Source organism: Mastigoproctus giganteus, chromosome 11 (assembly GCF_048544385.1).
Source record: "Mastigoproctus giganteus isolate SK-2022 chromosome 11, ASM4854438v1, whole genome shotgun sequence".
Classification (NCBI taxonomy): Eukaryota; Metazoa; Arthropoda; class Arachnida; order Uropygi; family Thelyphonidae; genus Mastigoproctus; species Mastigoproctus giganteus.
The window spans coordinates 59,530,596-59,550,108 of NC_143585.1; the positions used below are offsets into that span (position 1 = coordinate 59,530,596).

Below are 19,513 nucleotides of genomic sequence, written 5' to 3' on the forward strand. Positions count from 1 at the left end.
CTAGCAGAATTGTGGTCAAAAGTCTGGGCTAAGTGAATGAATGTGATCATTGATGAATATTACATCCAGTAACCAAAAAAATTGATTTAAAGAAGAGAAGATACCCATGGTTACTAATAGTCTAAAGTGTAAGCAGAGGATTTGGCTGTCACAGACTGACTGGACTTCACAGAAATTAGATCCATGTGACTTGAGTGTCACCCGAATATCAGTTCCATCAGCATTTTAGATTCCCAGGATAGCAAGCCTAGCTTGGCATACCTGAGAGAATGCCAGTGACATCCAGAAAAGGGACCAAATGTTGACAGTTGCACATAAATAAGCTAATAAGTTGCAAACTGGTTCACATCTGGGTGGTCACCCAGGTGTGAACCAACATAAGCAGGGGTCGAGGTGTGGTGCCCAAACCACATGGAGGAATGCTGCCCTTCTGTGTTACCAACCAATACTGGGTGGTAGATGACTCTATCAACCAGTACAATACCACCACTTTGCTTATTGGAGGCTTGAAGTGGTGGAACTCATGTTTAGTCTCCAGAGCTAAGTTCCGGTCAACCTTTCCCCATCTCTTCCATCATGAAGTATGACTGATGAATTTTGAGATTATGATGAACATCAAGGCGAGATCCAATCTTCCTTACATTTCAAGGGTACAGCTCTAAAACGTGTTTGCAGGCCGGCTGCTAGTTAGTACACCGGAATGAACCTATTGGTAACTCTTTAGGATACTTCCGGATCTGCTAGTGTATAATCTTGCTACCTCTACTCTGCCAGGTAGAGACTGGAGGGAGTTCAAGTAGTGTGTATGCGGGTGACATTGTCGAGGCCACACTTTACCATGTGTATGCCATATCCAAAAATTTCATTACTTCATACAGCATGTCCCCCCCCCCCAACTTTTTCTTACTATTGAATACACCATGAATTGTCAAACTAATAGAGTAAGCTTATCTTCGAAAATATCTAAACCTCCCAAACACTTCCTAGTTCATTTCACAAATATACGTGGTCTCAACAATGTCAATTTCCACTTGCAGTCTGCCAAACCCCATGTACTTTTTCTGACAGAATCTCAGTTGTCAGTTGATTCAACTACTGCTCATCTCAGTTGCCCAAATTATTTGCTGTATGATTCCTTTCACCTGAAAGGTGCTACTTGTGCATATGTCCATTCCGATATTCCCTGTCAGAGACTTGGTAATTTGGAATCTCCTCTTTTCGATCTTCTCTGGCTCAAAATCTCTCTACCTCCCTGTGTCAAATTCATCTGTTATCTCTACTGTTCTCCCAACTCCACTAATCACTTGGAGCTCTTTGACTTCCTCTCTTTGCAACTTGACTTTCTCTAGTCCACCTTTCCTAAAAGTGAGGTAATTTTCCTTGGTGATTTTAATGTTCACAACTCCAGCTGGCTTCTGTTTTCTAGTCACACCGACCCAGCTGGTCGAGATGCTGAGGCTTTTGCAATTACTAATGACCTTGCACAGATTGTTCATTTACTTACAAGAATACCGGACAATCCTAACCATATAGCCAATGCGCTTGATGTTTTTCTCACAAACGATCCTTCTAAGTACACGGTTGAAGTGAGTTTTCCTTTAGGCACTTCAGATCACAACTTGGTGATTGTCTCTTCTCAAATGGAGCCTTTATCTCATGGCAACTCCCAACCTCGTGTTGTTTGGCATTTCAAGAATGCAAAATGGGATGACCTGAAAGATTTCTTTTCCTTGGTTGGATTACTGTTTCAGAACTTTTGATGCCAACGTTTGCTCAGATCGTGTCAGTGAAATTATTCTTGTAGGAATGGAATCCTTTATCTAAACCTTGGTTTTCCAATAAATGTGCTAAGGCTGTTCAAGAGAAGAACGTTGCATATCGTAATTGGCTTGTTTTCAATTTTTGAGTTTCATTTTCTGCCTACACCAAAGCTCGCAACAATTGTAAAGCAATTATTAATCAGTCCAAACTAGATTTTGAACAGGCTAAGAGTAGAAAACTTGCTTCTTGCCTAATGGTAGCCGAGAATTCTGGTCTCTTGCCAAAGCTATTGGCCCCAAATTTTGCCCATCTCTGCTCTCACCTCTGTCAAAACCAGCTGATTCCGTTGTCACTTCAGCCACAGATAAAGCTGACCTGCTAGCATCCAACTCATGTATTAATGATCTTGGTAAAACACCTCCCACCATTCCCAACACACTCCATTCAATGCCTCCTGTGGTCTTTCATTAAAAGGATGTCAGAAGGATTTTGACGTGTGCTCCTGAACTTACTCCTGTTCTTTGCCGCCTTTTTTTCACTTTCTTATTCCAAAGGTATTTTTCCTTTTGCTTGGAAATTTGTTCATATAGAGCCAGTTCCTAAAAAGTATGACAAATCCCTCCCATCCAATTATCGTCCCATTGCAATTACTTCTGCTGTTTCTAAAGTAATGGAGAAATCAATTAACTACCAACTCTTAAACTACCTAGAAACCTTCCATCTGATTAACTATCGCCAGTATGGATTCCATCAGTGTCGATCCGCTGGTGATATTCTGGTTTATGTTACCTATTTATGGACAAATTCAATGGAAAAGTTTGGTGAAACACAAGAAGTTGCTCTTGAAATCTCAAAGGCTTTCGATCGTATTTGGCATAAAGGTCTTCTAAACAAGCTTCCTTATGGTTTGCCAACTGTTTTTTGTAATTGGGTATCCAGTTTTCTCTCTGATAGCTCACTCAGGGTGATGGTAGATGCCTCTCTGTCTTCTAACTTCTCCACTAATGCTGGTGTCCCCCAAGGTTCGGCGCCTTCGAAGCCAAGTGGGTAGGAGCAGCAGTGCGTAGCACACGCTTCTTGATTAGACCGGGATTCGAGCCCGTGAGCCACCAAATATGGAGGATGTGGAAAGGTCAGGGAATGACCACCGCATATCCCCGGAGTAATATGGCCTTAGCTGCTAATGCTTCTAAAAACCAAATAACAAAAACAGCTCCCAAAAACCAAATAACAACAACAACCCCCAAGGTTCAGTTCTTTCCCCCATTCTTTTTAACTCTTGTATATTAATGAACTTCTTCCATTGACTGGAAATCCTATTCATAGTTTTGCTGATGACAATGCATTCCACTTTCCATTTTGACAAACCTTGCCCTGCTCAATCAGCCTCAACTTCTCAAATATCCGCAACTAATTCCTTAAATGCCGATTTCCAGGTAATTCTCCAGTGGGGCAAAGACAACTTAGTTGATTTCAATCCTTCTAAAACTCAGTGTTGTCTTATATCTCGCAAAAAAAGGATTCTTCTGCTCCTATGCTTATCTTTGGTGACACTCTGATTTCTAGGCAAGTTGATATATCTCTTTTGGGGATTACTCTGACTTTTAATCTCTCTTGTCACAAGCACATAAGAAATATTGTTTCCTCTGCATCTAAAAAATTTGGTTTTCTCTTTCATTCTCGGCGTTAGTTTTCTTCCAAACAGCTGCTCACTCTGTATAAATCACAAATCCGCCCTGCCATGGAATATTGTTCCCACATCTGGGGTGGTGCCCCCAAAACCTCTCTCAGGCTTCTTGATTCCATTCAGAAGAGGGTAGTTAGGTTAATTAATGATTCATCTTATCTACTAGTATAGTGGACTGATAGATGATGAAATGCAAATGAAAACTAAGTCGCATATGGATGAGAACACAGGTGGCGACTTAGGATGAAAGCTCACTCAAATGACTCTAATGATGCCTGGCACTGAGTTCACAGGCAAAGCAATGAGGCATTTCATTCTAGGCTATGTGCAAGGTGTCACAGAAAGGCTGAACTGTTGAACTGGATCTCCTGTTTGAAATACCAACCAGGGTTAGTCAATTCAGCTTTACAAATATTTAGAAGATTAGATTGTGTGTTTTGCTGAACATCTGAAGGACACTCAGGATTTTGATATTCCTGTATTGCAGCATGAGAACTGTCTGGTTCACAGGGTCTTAACTGTTTTAACTGAAAGGGAATGGGAGAGAATTTGAATTGTCCAGCCATCACCAGATTTAAATCGTGTTGAGAATCTATAAGACTGGCTTGAACAGAAAGTGAAAACACAAAACAACAGCATCCATGAACCTGAATGAATTTTGGGCTCAATTGTTTTCAGAATAGCCTGATATTTACCAAGGAGAATTCAAGAAACAGTTCATGCAAAAATTACATAGATGTTTTTATCAACCAATATCTAAAGCATATAGCTATATCTCTCATAATGAGGTGGCAGAAAATTTTCAAGAATAAAAGTCTTTCTGAATCTTATAAGATACTTGCCATGATCTTGCTAACTGAAGACTGTCTTGAATTTTTTGAATGGCATGGATCCTTTGTGGTGATATTCCATACTGGACCTCTCTGATTTTTGAATTAAGTAGTATACACCTTAAAATAAGATGCTTTTTAAATTATAAATAGTGCAATTAATTTAACATCATAGCGTGATGCTGATAATTTCTCTCCCCAATTAACACAGAAGAGAAGCCTTGCTCAGAATCAGCAGATAATATTAGAGATGATAATCAGGATGCGGATGGTTATAAATCACAAGACTCTGATTTATCGGAAACCATGTATCTTCATGGAACAGTTTCAAAAGTTAAAGCCACACAATTTTTTCCAGCACATAAAGGAGATAAATCAGGTAAAAAAATCTGTAAGGAAATAGTCTTTTATTCTTTTACTCAGTTAATAGTAAATTTTACAAATAAAAAAAAAAATGATATTCTTTATTTGATTTGTGCTTGAATTTCACTTAAAGTATAAGTAATCTTTTTAGTGAAATTTCAGAAATAATTTCTGATATCAAACCAAATAGGCATATGAACCACTAAAAGCAATATATTCAAGCTAATTAAATTCCATTATACATAGAAAATCAGGACCTTGATGTGAATTTATTATAAGTTATTGTAGATTATGAATAATTACAGTTTAACTCTGCTTATCTGCTTTATCCATACACCATCATTCTTTTTTTTTATGGTGCTCATGCATAGAAAAAAAGACAATGCTTTATTTTCAACACAATGCTAAAAGCAGCAATAAATGTTTCCTAATAACTAGTAAAAGGTTATCAGCAGGGTTGTGGGCTACTTTGTGTTTTTTATTTTATTCATAAAAATTTTTTTTCTACTGTAATGTGCCAAGCTGGAAGAAGAGATACATTACTCTCAGTAGGCATATATATATATATTGCTTATTCATAAATCTTCTTTTAAAATCATATCAAACTATAGAATACAGAGATGTGTACAACTTGATTTTGTGATACTGTGTTTTAAGTTCAGTTGTGATCTTATATAATAAAGAACCTTCAGTTCTTTATTGTATATGATTATACTTTCCGTAAAAAATTGGTTCACTTCATATTAACCATCTCATATATTGAACTATTTTCTTCTTTTTCTAATTTAATTATAACAGTTTTTTTTACGTTCTGTCACAGTTGTTTATAAATAATACTGGTAATCTTTTTTTTTTTTTTTTCTGACAGTAATATATATTCATTCCGTTCTAAAAGTGAGTTACATTTTATATAATGTTTCTTTGTCTTAAATAGTTCCAGTTTATTGTATTTTTCAAAACCAGAGTATCACAGTATTTCTTGTAGTACACCTTGATAGCCATGGTAAAGCTGAAGTGTGCTATTTATTGTTATTTAAAAATGCACTAATTCATTTTATCATTGTAATATAATAGTAATATTATTTGTAATAATGAATAAAGTACTTTATTTTGTGTAGTCATATTATTTTTTACACTCTTAAAATGCACTGACAATGGTCACATTGTGATAAATATATATATAATTAGTTATTGGTAAACCCAGGTATCAGCAAGAAAAGCAGACATAATAATTTTGTTTATATTCTAAATTGAAACTGAACATGTTATATTTATACTGTTTTTCATTTGGACAAAAATTACCTGCCTCAATTGAGTTACTTTCCTCAAGGTAGGTAATTCAATTGAGAGTACTCTGAAACAACCTGGGGAGCATAACTCTTCATTCTGTAATTCTACTCCATGGTGGTGATGGGTTACCTGACAGGTGGCAATTTTCTTTTTAATTTTTGGAAAATGTTTTTGATTTTTTGAATTGTGCTTGAACAGAACTAATACTTCATCTTTTCATAATGGATTGCAATACTTAATATATGATCTTTTCAAGCTTTATTAAAAAAATTAAAAATTTTTAAATATTGTGCATTTTACACCTTTTCTTTTCTTTTCAAAAAAAAAACAAAAATATCAATTCTACCAAAAAGTGCAAAAAAAAAAAAAAAAAACACATTTTATTAAAATAGAAACATCAGTCTCTTAGTCTCTTCCATTTTCCAGTTAAAAAGACTATAAAGTGTTTAAAAGACCATAGTGTTCACCTATATTTCTGCTTACCATGTATATAAATATTATTAAAAATTAAAAAAAACATTATATATAGGGTGTTTGGTAAGTCACAGTACACCATCATATGCTGAGATATGTGAAAAGTGGTGTGTGTCAAGGTAAGTTGGCTGTGAGATAGTTATTGTGGCAGTTGATTGGAGTGTATTAAGAATGGTTTTGTCATTGGAGGAGCATATTTTTTTGGTTGATATGTTTTTAACAATCAAGGCAAGTATATTCTCTTGATAAGCATTGAATAATGCATAGCTAATGCAATTTTTAAATTTTTAGCTCCGTTAGCAATGGAAATAGAGAGGGGGACACGAAAATTACTCGCATTTTCCTGTCTGGCGCAGCCATTTTTAATTTTGAAATTATATTTTAAACATACTTGTTGAGCTCTTTCCAACAGTGTAGCTATAGGTAGTCGACAAAATTTTTATCCCCCCCCCCCAAACATTTTAACACCCTCTATTTCTCAGACAAATTTTTGTCAATAATGATCAATATGGCGTTATGTTGGTCCACTTGATGTGCAAACCTATGCAAAATTTCTAGTCAAATAGGTTGAGTGGTTCCAGAGATACAATGCTGTGACAGACGGACGGACAGGCAGACATCCGAGTGACATTTTAAGGGTTCTTCGTTAGACTATGGCCCTAAAAATAATAAGTAAAAATAATTTTATAATAAAGTTTTTGTAGAATATTCCAAATTTTTATTAAGTTTTCATCCGAGACACCCTATACCGACTTCTTTTCTTCCTCTTCGTGTATCGGTTGCTGAATGACGTTTCCGAAGCAGCCACGAATCGACATATTTTGCTGGATCGAAGCGAGTCGGCGGTGGGCATACAATTTTAAGAAACAGTAGTGAAGAAACAGTTTTTGTCGTCAACGAATCTGTGGTTGGGCTGACAATCAGATTTATTTGTGAAAACCCTCGTTCACATTCAATCGATGAAATTGGTATCATACTCAGAGCGTCCATCAAATTCTTCCGAAACCATCTTTTCAATTAGGTACCCCTGAAATCCACGAATTGTATTTAACTGTAACCTAATTGACAATTTTCTAACTTCATTTTCACCAAATGCCAACAATTCATGCTTAGAAGGTTTAATACCTTTGTTGTCTAGTTCTTTAATTTGAATTTTTTTTTCTTTTTTTTCTTTTTTTTTTTTTTTGAAACTGTCCAAAATGTCAGTCATTCGGATATTCAGGTACTGTGACCGTGTAAACAGAGATAGGGAAAATTTACGGAAAAATGTGGATAACGCACTTCCACGAAACAACAGATGATTATTTGTCAGGGTGAAAGAAAATCACTTTTCTAATTCTCGAACGGGGCACTTACAGTTGATTCACGAAGGTGTCTAACCTACGGCCCACCCGGAAGGTGAACTAAAACAGCATTTTAAATTTTGTTAATTATCAAAAAAAAATCTCATTAAATGTTTTGTTCAGTAAATGTAATTGTGTATTGTACTTAATAAAATTTTTGAATGTTTTCAATTTTACTTTTACATGCAGCAAGATATGGAAAATGTAACACACTAAAGAAATCTAACTTTGAATTTTTTTGAATATGGCCCCTGTATGGGAAAAGGTTGGACACCACTGCAGTACTTCTGTTTACTCGAAACAGAAGTTAAACTAACAGGTCTATAATATTTTGCATCACCCCCTTTGTGAACCCCCTTTCTGAATTCGGGATACATTTCCACATCTCCAATCCATGGCAAACTCCATTGACTCTAATGATGCTCCCATAATTATGGCTAAGGGTTTGCTTAAATCCCTTGCTGCCTTCTTCAATATAACTGGGTAGATTCCATCTGCCACAAGTGCCTTTTTTATGTCCAACTTCAACAATTCCTTATCCCTGCTCAATCTCCAGCATCAACCAGTGGACCTGTCTGATTCATCCCCTTCCTTCTAGAGTTTAAATACATAAAGAACTCTTTGCATCTTTTGCCAAAGATTTCTTATAATCTGCCTTTGCCTGCCTAATCTCCTTTGTGACTTGGTTACAGACCAGCTTATATCTATCGTAGGCTTCCATGTCCCCTGAGTCCAAGGAAACTCTCGTGATTATAGCTAAGGGTTTGCTTACTTCCTTTGCTGCCTCTTTTAATGTAACTGGATAGATCCCATCCACTTCAGGTGCCTTTCTTATGTTTAACGTCAACAATTTCTCCTCCACTTTACTCTCAGTTATTACAAAATCATTTATCTCCCTGTTAGATTTTGATAAACTTCTGGCATTCCCCTCCTCATGTGTGAATGTAGATGCAAAATACTCATTCAGTGTATCAGCTACTTGAGAAGGATCACCAATAGTCGAACCATCTATGTTAAGTGGACCAATCTGATTAATTAAAAGCAGCAGATGACCAAAAGTAAGTATATTACTGACACTGGTTTGAAGAGTTAATCATTGAAAATACCGATACAGATTACCATCATCGATGGTATTCTGGATCTTGCATTCTTCACTGATGGGGCATGGTTCCATTGTTCAGGGTATGTGAATGCTTAAAATACTCGATTATGTACATCCGAAAATGCACACAAAAGTTTACACGAAACACCTCTCCATCAGCAGAAGGTTATTGTTTGAGTTGCTATCTCTGAAAGAATCATTGGGCATATCTTCTTCAATGAAACAATAACCTCTGAATGTTGCTGTTCCAATATTCTCTACCAATTCATAGGCAAACTTGAATGAGGTCGAAATCAAGAATGGGCGGTTTCAGCATGATTCCATCACTGCCCATACTGCTGCACAATCGATGACACTCCTATGCAAAATTTTTGCTTATCACATGATCTCAAAAAAATTTGTGGGCAACAAAAAATAAAGTTTATGAAGAAAACCACAATCACCTCAGGAACTCCAAACTGCTGTAACTGCTTACATCAGAGGCACTGCCACATGAAGAACCAAAGGCTTTTGAAAATAAAATAAACTTGTTCAAGCTTGTTGGGATGTCTGTGGAGTTCAGTTTCAACGTCTGTTATAATGGATTACTTATGTAAGCAAAACTGGGCAATAACAAACAATTTGTAATAATAACATTAAAAGCTTACCTTACTTCAAATTAGGTATAGTGATTATCCATTCCCTCCAATAATTTTTCTAGTTCTTCCTTAAATGTTATCAACTTATCCACTTCCACAACAACAGATGTAAGTTTGTATTCCAGCAATCAACCACCCATTGGCTGAAGGCAAACTTTTGCACATCTGTTCTTTGGCCATCCTCAGTTTGAATTTATGATCCCTCATGCGTGTAGCCTGAGCAAGAGGAAGAATCCAATCAGCACTGAGTGTACTCAAGCTATTCAAACACCTTACTTTGATCACCCCACAGATGCCTAGTCTCCAGATGCTACAATTTACTGAACTAAATCCTTCCTTGGTAAGAGAATCCCTTTGTTCCCCTTACCAATCTAGTTGCCCTTCTATGTACTTGTTACAGCAGCTCCACATCCTTCCTAAATTGAGGCTTCCACACCTGTATGCAGTACTCAACATTGCCTTATACAATGGGATAATCACCTCCTTATCCCTGCTGGCAAAATTCCTGTATATCATCGACAAAACCCCATGAGCTGTCCTGGCAGCTTGTCTGCATTGCTCAGAGAAATTCATATCTGACTGCACAATTACCCCAAAGTATTTTTCATTTTTCACTACCCCGAGTGTAGTACCACAGAGTTGGCACATTATTCTGGGGTTACTGCTACCCATATGGAGTTCTTTGCAATTATCCATGTTAAACTTTAATTGCCATTTCTCAGCATCAAAGGGGGATAGTATTAGATACCCCCAACTGATGTTGCAGATGAACTCAACAGTTTGCATTGATATTTACAGAAGAAAAACCCTTTATGTCAGTGAGAAATTATGGGAGTGAAGTTCAAAAATATGTAATTAATGATATTGAAATTTCACATGATTATTTAATGAAAAATCTTTCAAGCCTACAGTCAAGTACGGCTCCTGAGGTTGATGGCATATACCCTATAATTTTATGGGAGGTGACAAGTGTGTGCGCATTGAACCATTAAGGCCAATTATGAGAGCATCACTGGACTCAGGAGAGATTCCGTTGGATTGGAAAGGTGCCAGTGTATTGCCAACACATAACAGAGCTTCTAAGAGTGTAGTGGGAAATTACTGGCTGGTCTAACTTCAGTAGTAGGGAAAACCATGGAGGCAATGATCAGCAGTGGAATTCAGGAGCATTTAGATAGAAACGGAAATCTGAAGGATACATAGCATGGTTTTGTAAAGGGAAAATCATTTTTAACAAATCTGGCTACCCATTTCGGCAGGGTCACTCTTGAGCTGGATTTAGGGAATAATTTTGACATTGTTTATTTGTATTTCAGCAAAGCATTTAACTCAGTCCCAAATGAGTGGTTAATTTATAAGCTGGGAATCCAGTGAAAATTCTTTCACTGAAGCAGAGGGTTGGGATAAATGGTTATTCCTCAGATTGGGTTAATGTAAGATGTGGGTTTGCCAAGGATCACTATTATTACTGTATTTAATGTTGGTAATGTCTTAATGTTTGTTTAATTTATCAGTTAAACTTTATTATGTGTATGAGTTATTGAACTCGTACATAACCTGATTTTCTTGTACCTACTCTCATAGGTACAAGAAAATCAGGTTATATATGGGATCAGCAGGTGTTCACTTATATCTGCAGTTTTAGCCATCCATGGTAAGTCTTGGAACATATCCCCTGTGGATAGGGGGGGGGGTCTTACTGTACTTTGCTAACATCCTGCTTTTCATTTAATTATGATATTGACATTGGCAGATTTTCTCCTAACTTACAATAAGTAGGGTGTATAACTCTACTTATTGTTTCACTTCAATTTTCGATAGAAAATTCATAAAATTGTTAAAGCAGTTGAATATTTCTTCACCAGTTGTATTGCTTTGTGAAGGTACACTTAAGAATCAACTTTCTTCAATACTTCTAAGCCTATTATGGACAGATGCAGGCATTACAGAAAAGCCTGTGATATTAGTGGAATCATCTTGTTGGAATTTCGTTACAGATTTTCCATTGGAAAACCAACTGTTATGTCAGCAGCAAGGTTTTGAATACAACATACAGCAGTATTATTCGACAGCTGCAGTTTATTTTGCTAGGTTTCTCATTAAACAATTCAATTCATATTTTAAACATTCACACACGCCTTGATGAATGTTTTCCCAATAGTATGTTCTTCTTCAACAAGCACTATACAATTTACTTTGTACAAGTTCCTGATGCATTTTCATTTTTCACTGTCTGTTTTAATGAATTTAACCATCAAAAGTTTATAGTTTTTCATTGAGTCAAGATATCTCTTGAAAAGTCTGACATCTTTGTCTTTGTGTATTTCATGGTTAATTTCACATTCCACATACTCCACACATCAGGAGCATCTTTATTTAAAATTCATATATATCCCAAGGACAGATAACTACCATAATACAGGTTGAGTATCCCCAATCCAGAAATCGAAAAGCTCCAAAAACTGAAACTTTTTTGAAAAATACTTGAAAGTTCTGGAAACTGGGAGCCCTGGCAGGAAAGAGGTGTGACGTTGGTGTGTTGATGCCAGTAAAGCGCCAATTATCATCAATGCAAGGTGTCGTGTCCATTACTCACCGTTTGTTAGTTTATTCTCTGCTCTGTGGTGAAAGATATTGTTGAAAATGTCAAAAAAAAACCTGATACCTCAGGTAACAGTGATAAGGAGAAGAGGAAGCATTCATCTATAGAACAGAAAGTGAATTTGTTGAAGAAACTGGCAGCAGTGTAAGTGTGAGACGTCTTACAGAAGAGTTTGGTTTTGGAACGACCAATATCTATGACCTGAAGAAAGAGAAGGATAAACTGTTCAAGTTCTATGCTGAAAGTGATGAACAGAAGTTAATGGAAAATAGAAAAACACTGCATAAAGCTAAAAATGAAGATCTCGATTGTGTTTTGAAAGAGTGGCTCCATCGGCATCGCAATGAACACATGCCACTTACCGGTCAGCTGATCATGGTACAAGTAAAAGATCTATCATAAAGAACTGAAAATTGAAGTGAACTTGTGACTGTTCAACAGGCTGGTTACAGAAATTCACGAAAAAATGTGGCATTACATTTTTAAAGATTTGTGGTGATAAAGCATCAGCTGATCACAAGGCAGAGGAGAAATTTGTTGACGCGTTTGCCAAGATCATTGCTGATGAAAATCTGATGGCAGAACATGTTTATAATGCTAATGAAACATTATTGCCCCAGGAAACCACTAACTACAGCTTATGAGACACCCCTAACAGGAAGCCAAGAACAGATTAACTGTGCTGTGCTGTACTAATGCAGCAGGCATGCATAAGTGTAAATTTGTCCTCACTGTTTTGAAGGAGTGAATTTCTAGCAATTCATTATTATGCTAACAAAAAAGCATGGATCACCAGAAACATCTTTTCTGATTGGTTTCACAAACATTTTATACCAGCAGCTCATGCTCACTGCAGAGAAGCTGGACTGGATGATGACTGCAAGATTTTGTTATTTCTTGACAACTGTTCTACTCATCCTCCAGCTGAAATGATCCTCAAAAATAATGTTTATGCCATATACTTTACCCCAAACATCACTTCATTAATTCAGCCATGTGACCAGGGTATCCTTAGATCGATGAAGTGTAAATATGAAAACACTTTCTTTAACAGCATGTTGGCAGCAGTGAACAGAGGCATGGGTGTGGAAGGTTTCCAGAAGGAGTTTAATCTGAAGGATGCCATATATGCTGCTGCAACCTCTTGGACCTCAGTGACTAAAGTGTAGTGAAAGGCTGCAGTTGTCCATCCTAACTTTGAATTTCCTGATGTTTTGTTTCTTTATTTCAACTGCAGTTTTTTATTCTTACTTTGAAATATCCTTCTTATTTTGTTCATTTGTTGTAGTCACAGATGGAATAACAGAACAACGAGAATTTTGTTTTAATATTTCTCCTCTAAAGTCATGGATTAGTAAAGTTAAAATCGGTACTTAGAAACAATGGAGTTTTCTCACAAAAATAGATAATGTAAGCAGTCAACTGTGCAGAAGACATGAGTATACATGCAAACATCATTAGCACATACTAAATTGAGTACAACAGTGCATGTCCAACTTCTCGAGTGAATCATCACTACCTTTTGAGGCTCACACAGAATGTAACATTTTTGGTCTGATCATAACACATATACAATAGAAGCTGAGTTGGTGTGATATAGCATTATGCCACATTTAAATAATTTTTAGAAAAATGACTTTAGTTTTTTTTTAAAATTCCATAAATGGTATTATTTCATTTCTCTCATAATGGTAATGTGCAGAAATGAAGGCCAGTTTTTCTACTACCTGTTTATAATATTTCTTGTTTAGCAAACAATTTTTGATGAAGTAGTCGTCATCATCTTCAGCCATTTTCAATCCACTGCAGGATGAAGGCCTCTCCAGCAACTTTCCAGTTCCTTCTGTTTTGTGCAATTGGCCATTTCATCTGTCCATCTCTGTCGTTGTCTTCCAGGTTTTCTTCTAGCTCCTCTTGGGTACCATTCTGTTATTCTTTTTGTCCACCTGTCATCATGACTTTGAGCTATGTGTCCTGCCCAAGACCATTTTAGTTCTTTAGTTTTGATAAGAATGTCCTTTACTTGAGTTTGCTGCCTAATCAATGTGTTTCTCTTCTTATCTAACAGTCTGATTCCAAATATAATTTCTTCCATAAGTCATGGTGGGTAGTATACATTGGTTCATTATTTTATGTTTCATACAAATTGTAATATTGCTCCTCAGTATGTGACTATATTTCCTGAATGCTATCCATCCAAAATTTATTCTTCTCTTGACTTCCAGCCATTTATCATTATTACAGCTGATGACTTGTCCCAGATAAGTATATGACTCTACCTTTTCAGTTACTGCTCCTTTCAGTCATTATATCCCTTTCTATGGCATACTTGTTCATCATTACTTTTGTTTTAGCCATATTCATCTTTAGTCCAAAATCCTCTAATTCTTTGGGATTGTGGCTTATGGCCACAATGTCATCTGCAAATTGTAAATGGTTTAGGTACTCTCCATTCACATTGACTCCTTTCTGCGACCAGTCTAATCTTTTAAAAGCTTCCTCAGGGGGCAGCAGTAAACAACTTTGGAGATATTGTGTGTCCTTGTCGAACTCCTTTCTCAATTTTAAATTTGCTACTGTCTTTGCCTCCTTTATTAGACTAGACAAATTTTCTTATTTTCTTCGGAATCATAATATATGGGGTATCTTTGCCTTGTCTTTCCAGTTCCCAAAACATCGTCTTATGCTGTATGGAGTGAAATGCCTTTTCATAATTCACAAATGCCAGGCATAATGGTGTTTTATATTCATTTTGCTTTCTCCATTAGCTTTGACATTACGTGAAGGTGATCTGTAGTTGAGAATCCTGTCCTAAAGCCAGCTTGCTCTTTCGGCTGATTCTCATCAAGTATTCTTTCTAATCTGTTAGTAATGACCGACCCTTGTGAATGACCGACAACTTGTAGATGTCGGATAACAAGCTAATTGGTCTATAATCTTCAATTTATGATTTATCTCCTTTCTTATGCAGCAAAACTATGATTGTATTATTCCACTCCTTGGGCACCACACCTTTTCTAATGCATTTTGTGAAGAGTCTTGCCAGTTTTATGCCATGTCTCTTCCTCCCAATTTTAATAACTCTACAGTAATTTCATCTTCCCCGGGGCTTTCTGTTTCTTCATTTTCTTCAACGCATGTTCTACCTCATCAGGGAGGATATCGGGTATGCATATGTGTTACTAATTTGTGATCCATCTTCCACACTGCTGGCATCATTCCCTCGCTCCTCAAATAGGCCTCTGAGGTTGGGTATATTCATATTACGTTCTTAGTGTTTTTTCACCAACCTTTCATGGAGTAAAATAAAATAAAATAAAATAAAACAAAACAAATCTTGATAACTATATTTACAATAACCTGTATTTACAAAATTAATATACGTATTACAATATTAAAAGTATTAAAACACAAGATTAAAATGCATTAAAATATACTAAGTTAAAAGGGATAAAATCCCGTAGCTTTCAAAGGCTCCAGCCTTCTTCTTCAGCAGTACTCTCTATTATTCAGTACACCTTTAAATATCAGCAGGGTAATGGTAGGCATCACATGTTTCCATTCTCACGTGTTCCGCTCTCTTGCATTGTGGAACCGGAAGTGGCTCGAACGGAAGTCGTACGGAACCGTTCATCCTTTTTTAGGATAATAGTCTCTAAAAGGGGGTGAATCCGTACACCCCTATCCCTATTAATGTTGGTTGTAGAGCTGATCCGCAAACTCTCGAGCCACTTACGGTCCCAGAACCTATGCGCCCGATCGGTGATAGTGGCATCGTCTGGGGAGATCTGGTGCTGCTTCTCCCAAAAATGTTCGGCCACGGCGGACTTGTCATATTCCGCATTTCTTATTGCTTTTTTGTGTTCCCCCAGATGATCTTTGAGACGACGTTTTGTCTCCCCTACATAATATTCCCCACAATCTGGGCATCTAATATTATATACGACCCCACTAGCATCCTCTTTTTGAATGGGGTCCTTAACTTGAGACACAACTGTGCGCAGTCTTCGTCCCGGAAGCTGCACACAGCGTGTCTGATATTTTCTTAATACTCTAGTTATATAATCCGTCAAGCCCGGATAATAGGGAATGTATGCAGTAGATACTGGTATAAAAGATTCATCTCTCCTCTGATTTTCATTAATAAATTTATCTATAATCCTCTGGGGGTAACCACATTTAGTAAGATCCGCCGTGACACGTTCATACTCTGCTTTCCTATCATCGGAGTTACTGCAATGTGATTTCGCTCTATTAATTAGCGTTCTTATCACACTGTTCCTATGATGGCTGGTCAGGGCTGAATTATAATGCGTATATTGCCCTTTATACACATCGTTTTTCTAAAGACTTTTGTCTTTAACTGCTGGTCTTCCCTACAGACCAACACATCCAGGAACGGCAGAACTCCTCCATCTTCAACTTCCGATGTAAATTGTATGAATTGGGAGAAGCCATTTAAGATATTCAACACATGCTCTTCACTCCCCTTCCGAACAAATGTAAACGTATCATCCACATACCTTTTCCAGGGGCGCATAGGGAGAACACTAGCATTAAATATTCTGGTCTCGAGCTCCTCCATAGCTAGATTTGCTATAATTGCGCTAATGGGGGAGCCCATAGCTGTACCATTAACCTGCTTATATATAATGTTATCAAAAACCATAGTGTTACTTGAGAGGCACAATTCCATACCCTTCCTAATATCTTCTGGATTAAGTTGCGTCCTAGTATTTAGGGTAGTATCCCTCTGTAAAACTATGTTTGCACACCACACTCCATGGTCAATAGGAATACAAGTGAATAACGATTTTACATCAAATGATATCATAATTTCATCCTCTTCTATACGCTGGCTCCTAATAAAGTGCACAAATTCTTTACTATCCTTGATACTATATTCAGAGAGTCCTACTAGTGGAGACAATAGTTTGGCTAGGAAACCCGAAAGTGCATACGTCGGACTACCTATAAATGAGACTATGGGTCTGAGTGGCACGTCTACTTTGTGGATTTTGGGTAAGCCATAAAACCTTGGCATTTGGCTACCTGTAGCATGTAGTGTCCAATATTGTTCTTTAGAAATCTTATTAGATTTAAGCCAACTCTGCAACATTCCGTTCACTTGTCGCTCCAAACTAAGAAGTGGACTCTTCTGGATAACCTTATAGGTTGTCTGATCTTCTAATAAGCTCAACGCTTTATTCTTATATACTTCTTTATTAAGAACCACCGTTGCTTTGCCTTTATCCGCGGGTAAAATTATAATACTATCATCTTGTTTAAGGTTTCTTAGTGCTAGTTTTTGCTTCACATTAAGATTGGAAGGAGCACTCTTAGCTTGACTAAGGATGGCTGCTATTTTCACTCGAGCTTCATTATCTATATCTACGGGAAGTTTATTTATGGCCCTTTCCACACCCATTGCAATTTCTGCAACGGGTATTCTGGGCGGTACCATGGCAAATTTTGGTCCTAGATTTAGGACCTCCAACTGCTCTTTAGTTAGTTGTTTATTACTCATATTAATTACAAAATCCTTAGTAATATTATCATTATTGCCTCTCACCTTACTTTGTTCTTTAAGTCTGTCAAACTTCCCTATTTGTCTCCGTCTATAGCTATCAGAAATATGCTTTACTTTAGCTGTCACTACACTAATCACACCTGATAGGTGCATCGGTGTCAATATATCCCTTATTCCTTCAAAGCACTGTCTTTTTTCTTTCCTAATATTATGTAAGTCCCTATGTAACTTTCCAATCCATATTATCCGGGCTTGACGGATTATATAACTAGAATATTAAGAAAATATCAGACACGCTGTGTGCAGCTTCCGGGACGAAGACTGCGCACAGTTGTGTCTCAAGTTAAGGACCCCATTCAAAAAGAGGATGCTAGTGGGGTCGTATATAATATTAGATGCCCGGATTGTGGGGAATGTTATGTAGGGGAGACAAAACGTCGTCTCAAAGATCGTCTGGGGGAACACAAAAAAGCAATAAGAAATGCGGAATATGACAAGTCCGCCGTGGCCGAACATTTTTGGGAGAAGCAGCACCAGATCTCCCCAGACGATGCCACTATCACCGATCGGGCGCATAGGTTCTGGGACCGTAAGTGGCTCGAGAGTTTGCGGATCAGCTCTACAACCAACATTAATAGGGATAGGGGTGTACGGATTCACCCCCTTTTAGAGACTATTATCCTAAAAAAGGATGAACGGTTCCGTACGACTTCCGTTCGAGCCACTTCCGGTTCCATAATGCAAGAGAGCGGAACACGTGAGAATGGAAACATGTGATGCCTACCATTACCCTGCTGATATTTAAAGGTGTACTGAATAATAGAGAGTACTGCTGAAGAAGAAGGCTGGAGCCTTTGAAAGCTACGGGATTTTATCCCTTTTAACTTAGTATATTTTAATGCATTTTAATCTTGTGTTTTAATATTGTAATACGTATATTAATTTTGTAAATACAGGTTATTGTAAATATAGTTATCAAGATTTGTTTTATTTTATTTTATTTTAATTTTATTTTACTCCATGAAAGGTTGGTGAAAAAACGCTAAGAACGTAATATCACCTCGCTCCTCATATAATTCTCTATAGTAGTCTTCTGCTATTTGAATTATGCCTTCTCTGCTATTTATAAGTACACCATCGCTATTCTTCAGTTTCAGTATCATTTGTCTTTCTTTATTACTGCTCATGGCTGCTGATTTAAGTCCTTTGTTTTCCTTTAATGTCTGTTCTACTTTTCTTGTGTTAAATCTTCTTATGTCCTCTCTGAGTCTCTTTCTAATGACTTTGCATAACTCAGTATACTCAATTTTCTCTTTGTCAGTGTTTATCTTGCTCTTCATTTGTTGTCTTCGTTCATCATGACAAGTGTTTCTTGACTGATTTTTTCTTCTTTGGATTTCTTTTTATCCATAGGTTTTTTGGGCTTTATCACGTTTAGAAAGTTGTAATATTTCTCGTCAATATCTCAGTCCTGAGCAGTCTGCAGAAGCTCAAGCTTGTTCTTAAGTTCCAGTACATATTGCCTTTTCTCCTCTTCTGTTATCTCAAAGACCTTCGTATTATTTACTTGAGTCAGTTTTTTCCTTTCTTTTCTTTTCTTACATCTATATCAAGTGTGCACTTCCAACATTTACCTTGTTCAGGACAGTAGCATCATTCACGATATATCTTCTGTTAGTGAGGATGAAGTCTATTTCATTAGTTGTTAATCCATTTGGACTCATCCATGTCCACTTTCTGTTCACCCTTTTCTTGAAAAAAGTGTTCATTGCTGAAAATCCTTAGATTCTGCAAATTCCACAAGTCTTTCATTTCTTTCATCAATTCCAAAATTTCTTATAGTTCCCCTTTCTGCTCTGTTTTGTCTCTTTCCAACCTTAGCATTGAACTTCA

General features: G+C 36.9%; 1 protein-coding gene across 1 annotated transcript in view; it reads left to right on the top strand.

Moving 5' to 3' along the window:
* The window catches only part of LOC150078036 (uncharacterized), a 321,641-nt gene that overhangs the window by 117,599 nt on the left and 184,529 nt on the right, over window positions 1–19,513 (top strand). The window contains exon 9 of the mRNA XM_090384437.1: window positions 4,490–4,657. Coding sequence (XP_090240563.1) covers window positions 4,490–4,657 — 168 coding nt within the window. The remainder of the gene's footprint in view (window positions 1–4,489; window positions 4,658–19,513) is intronic.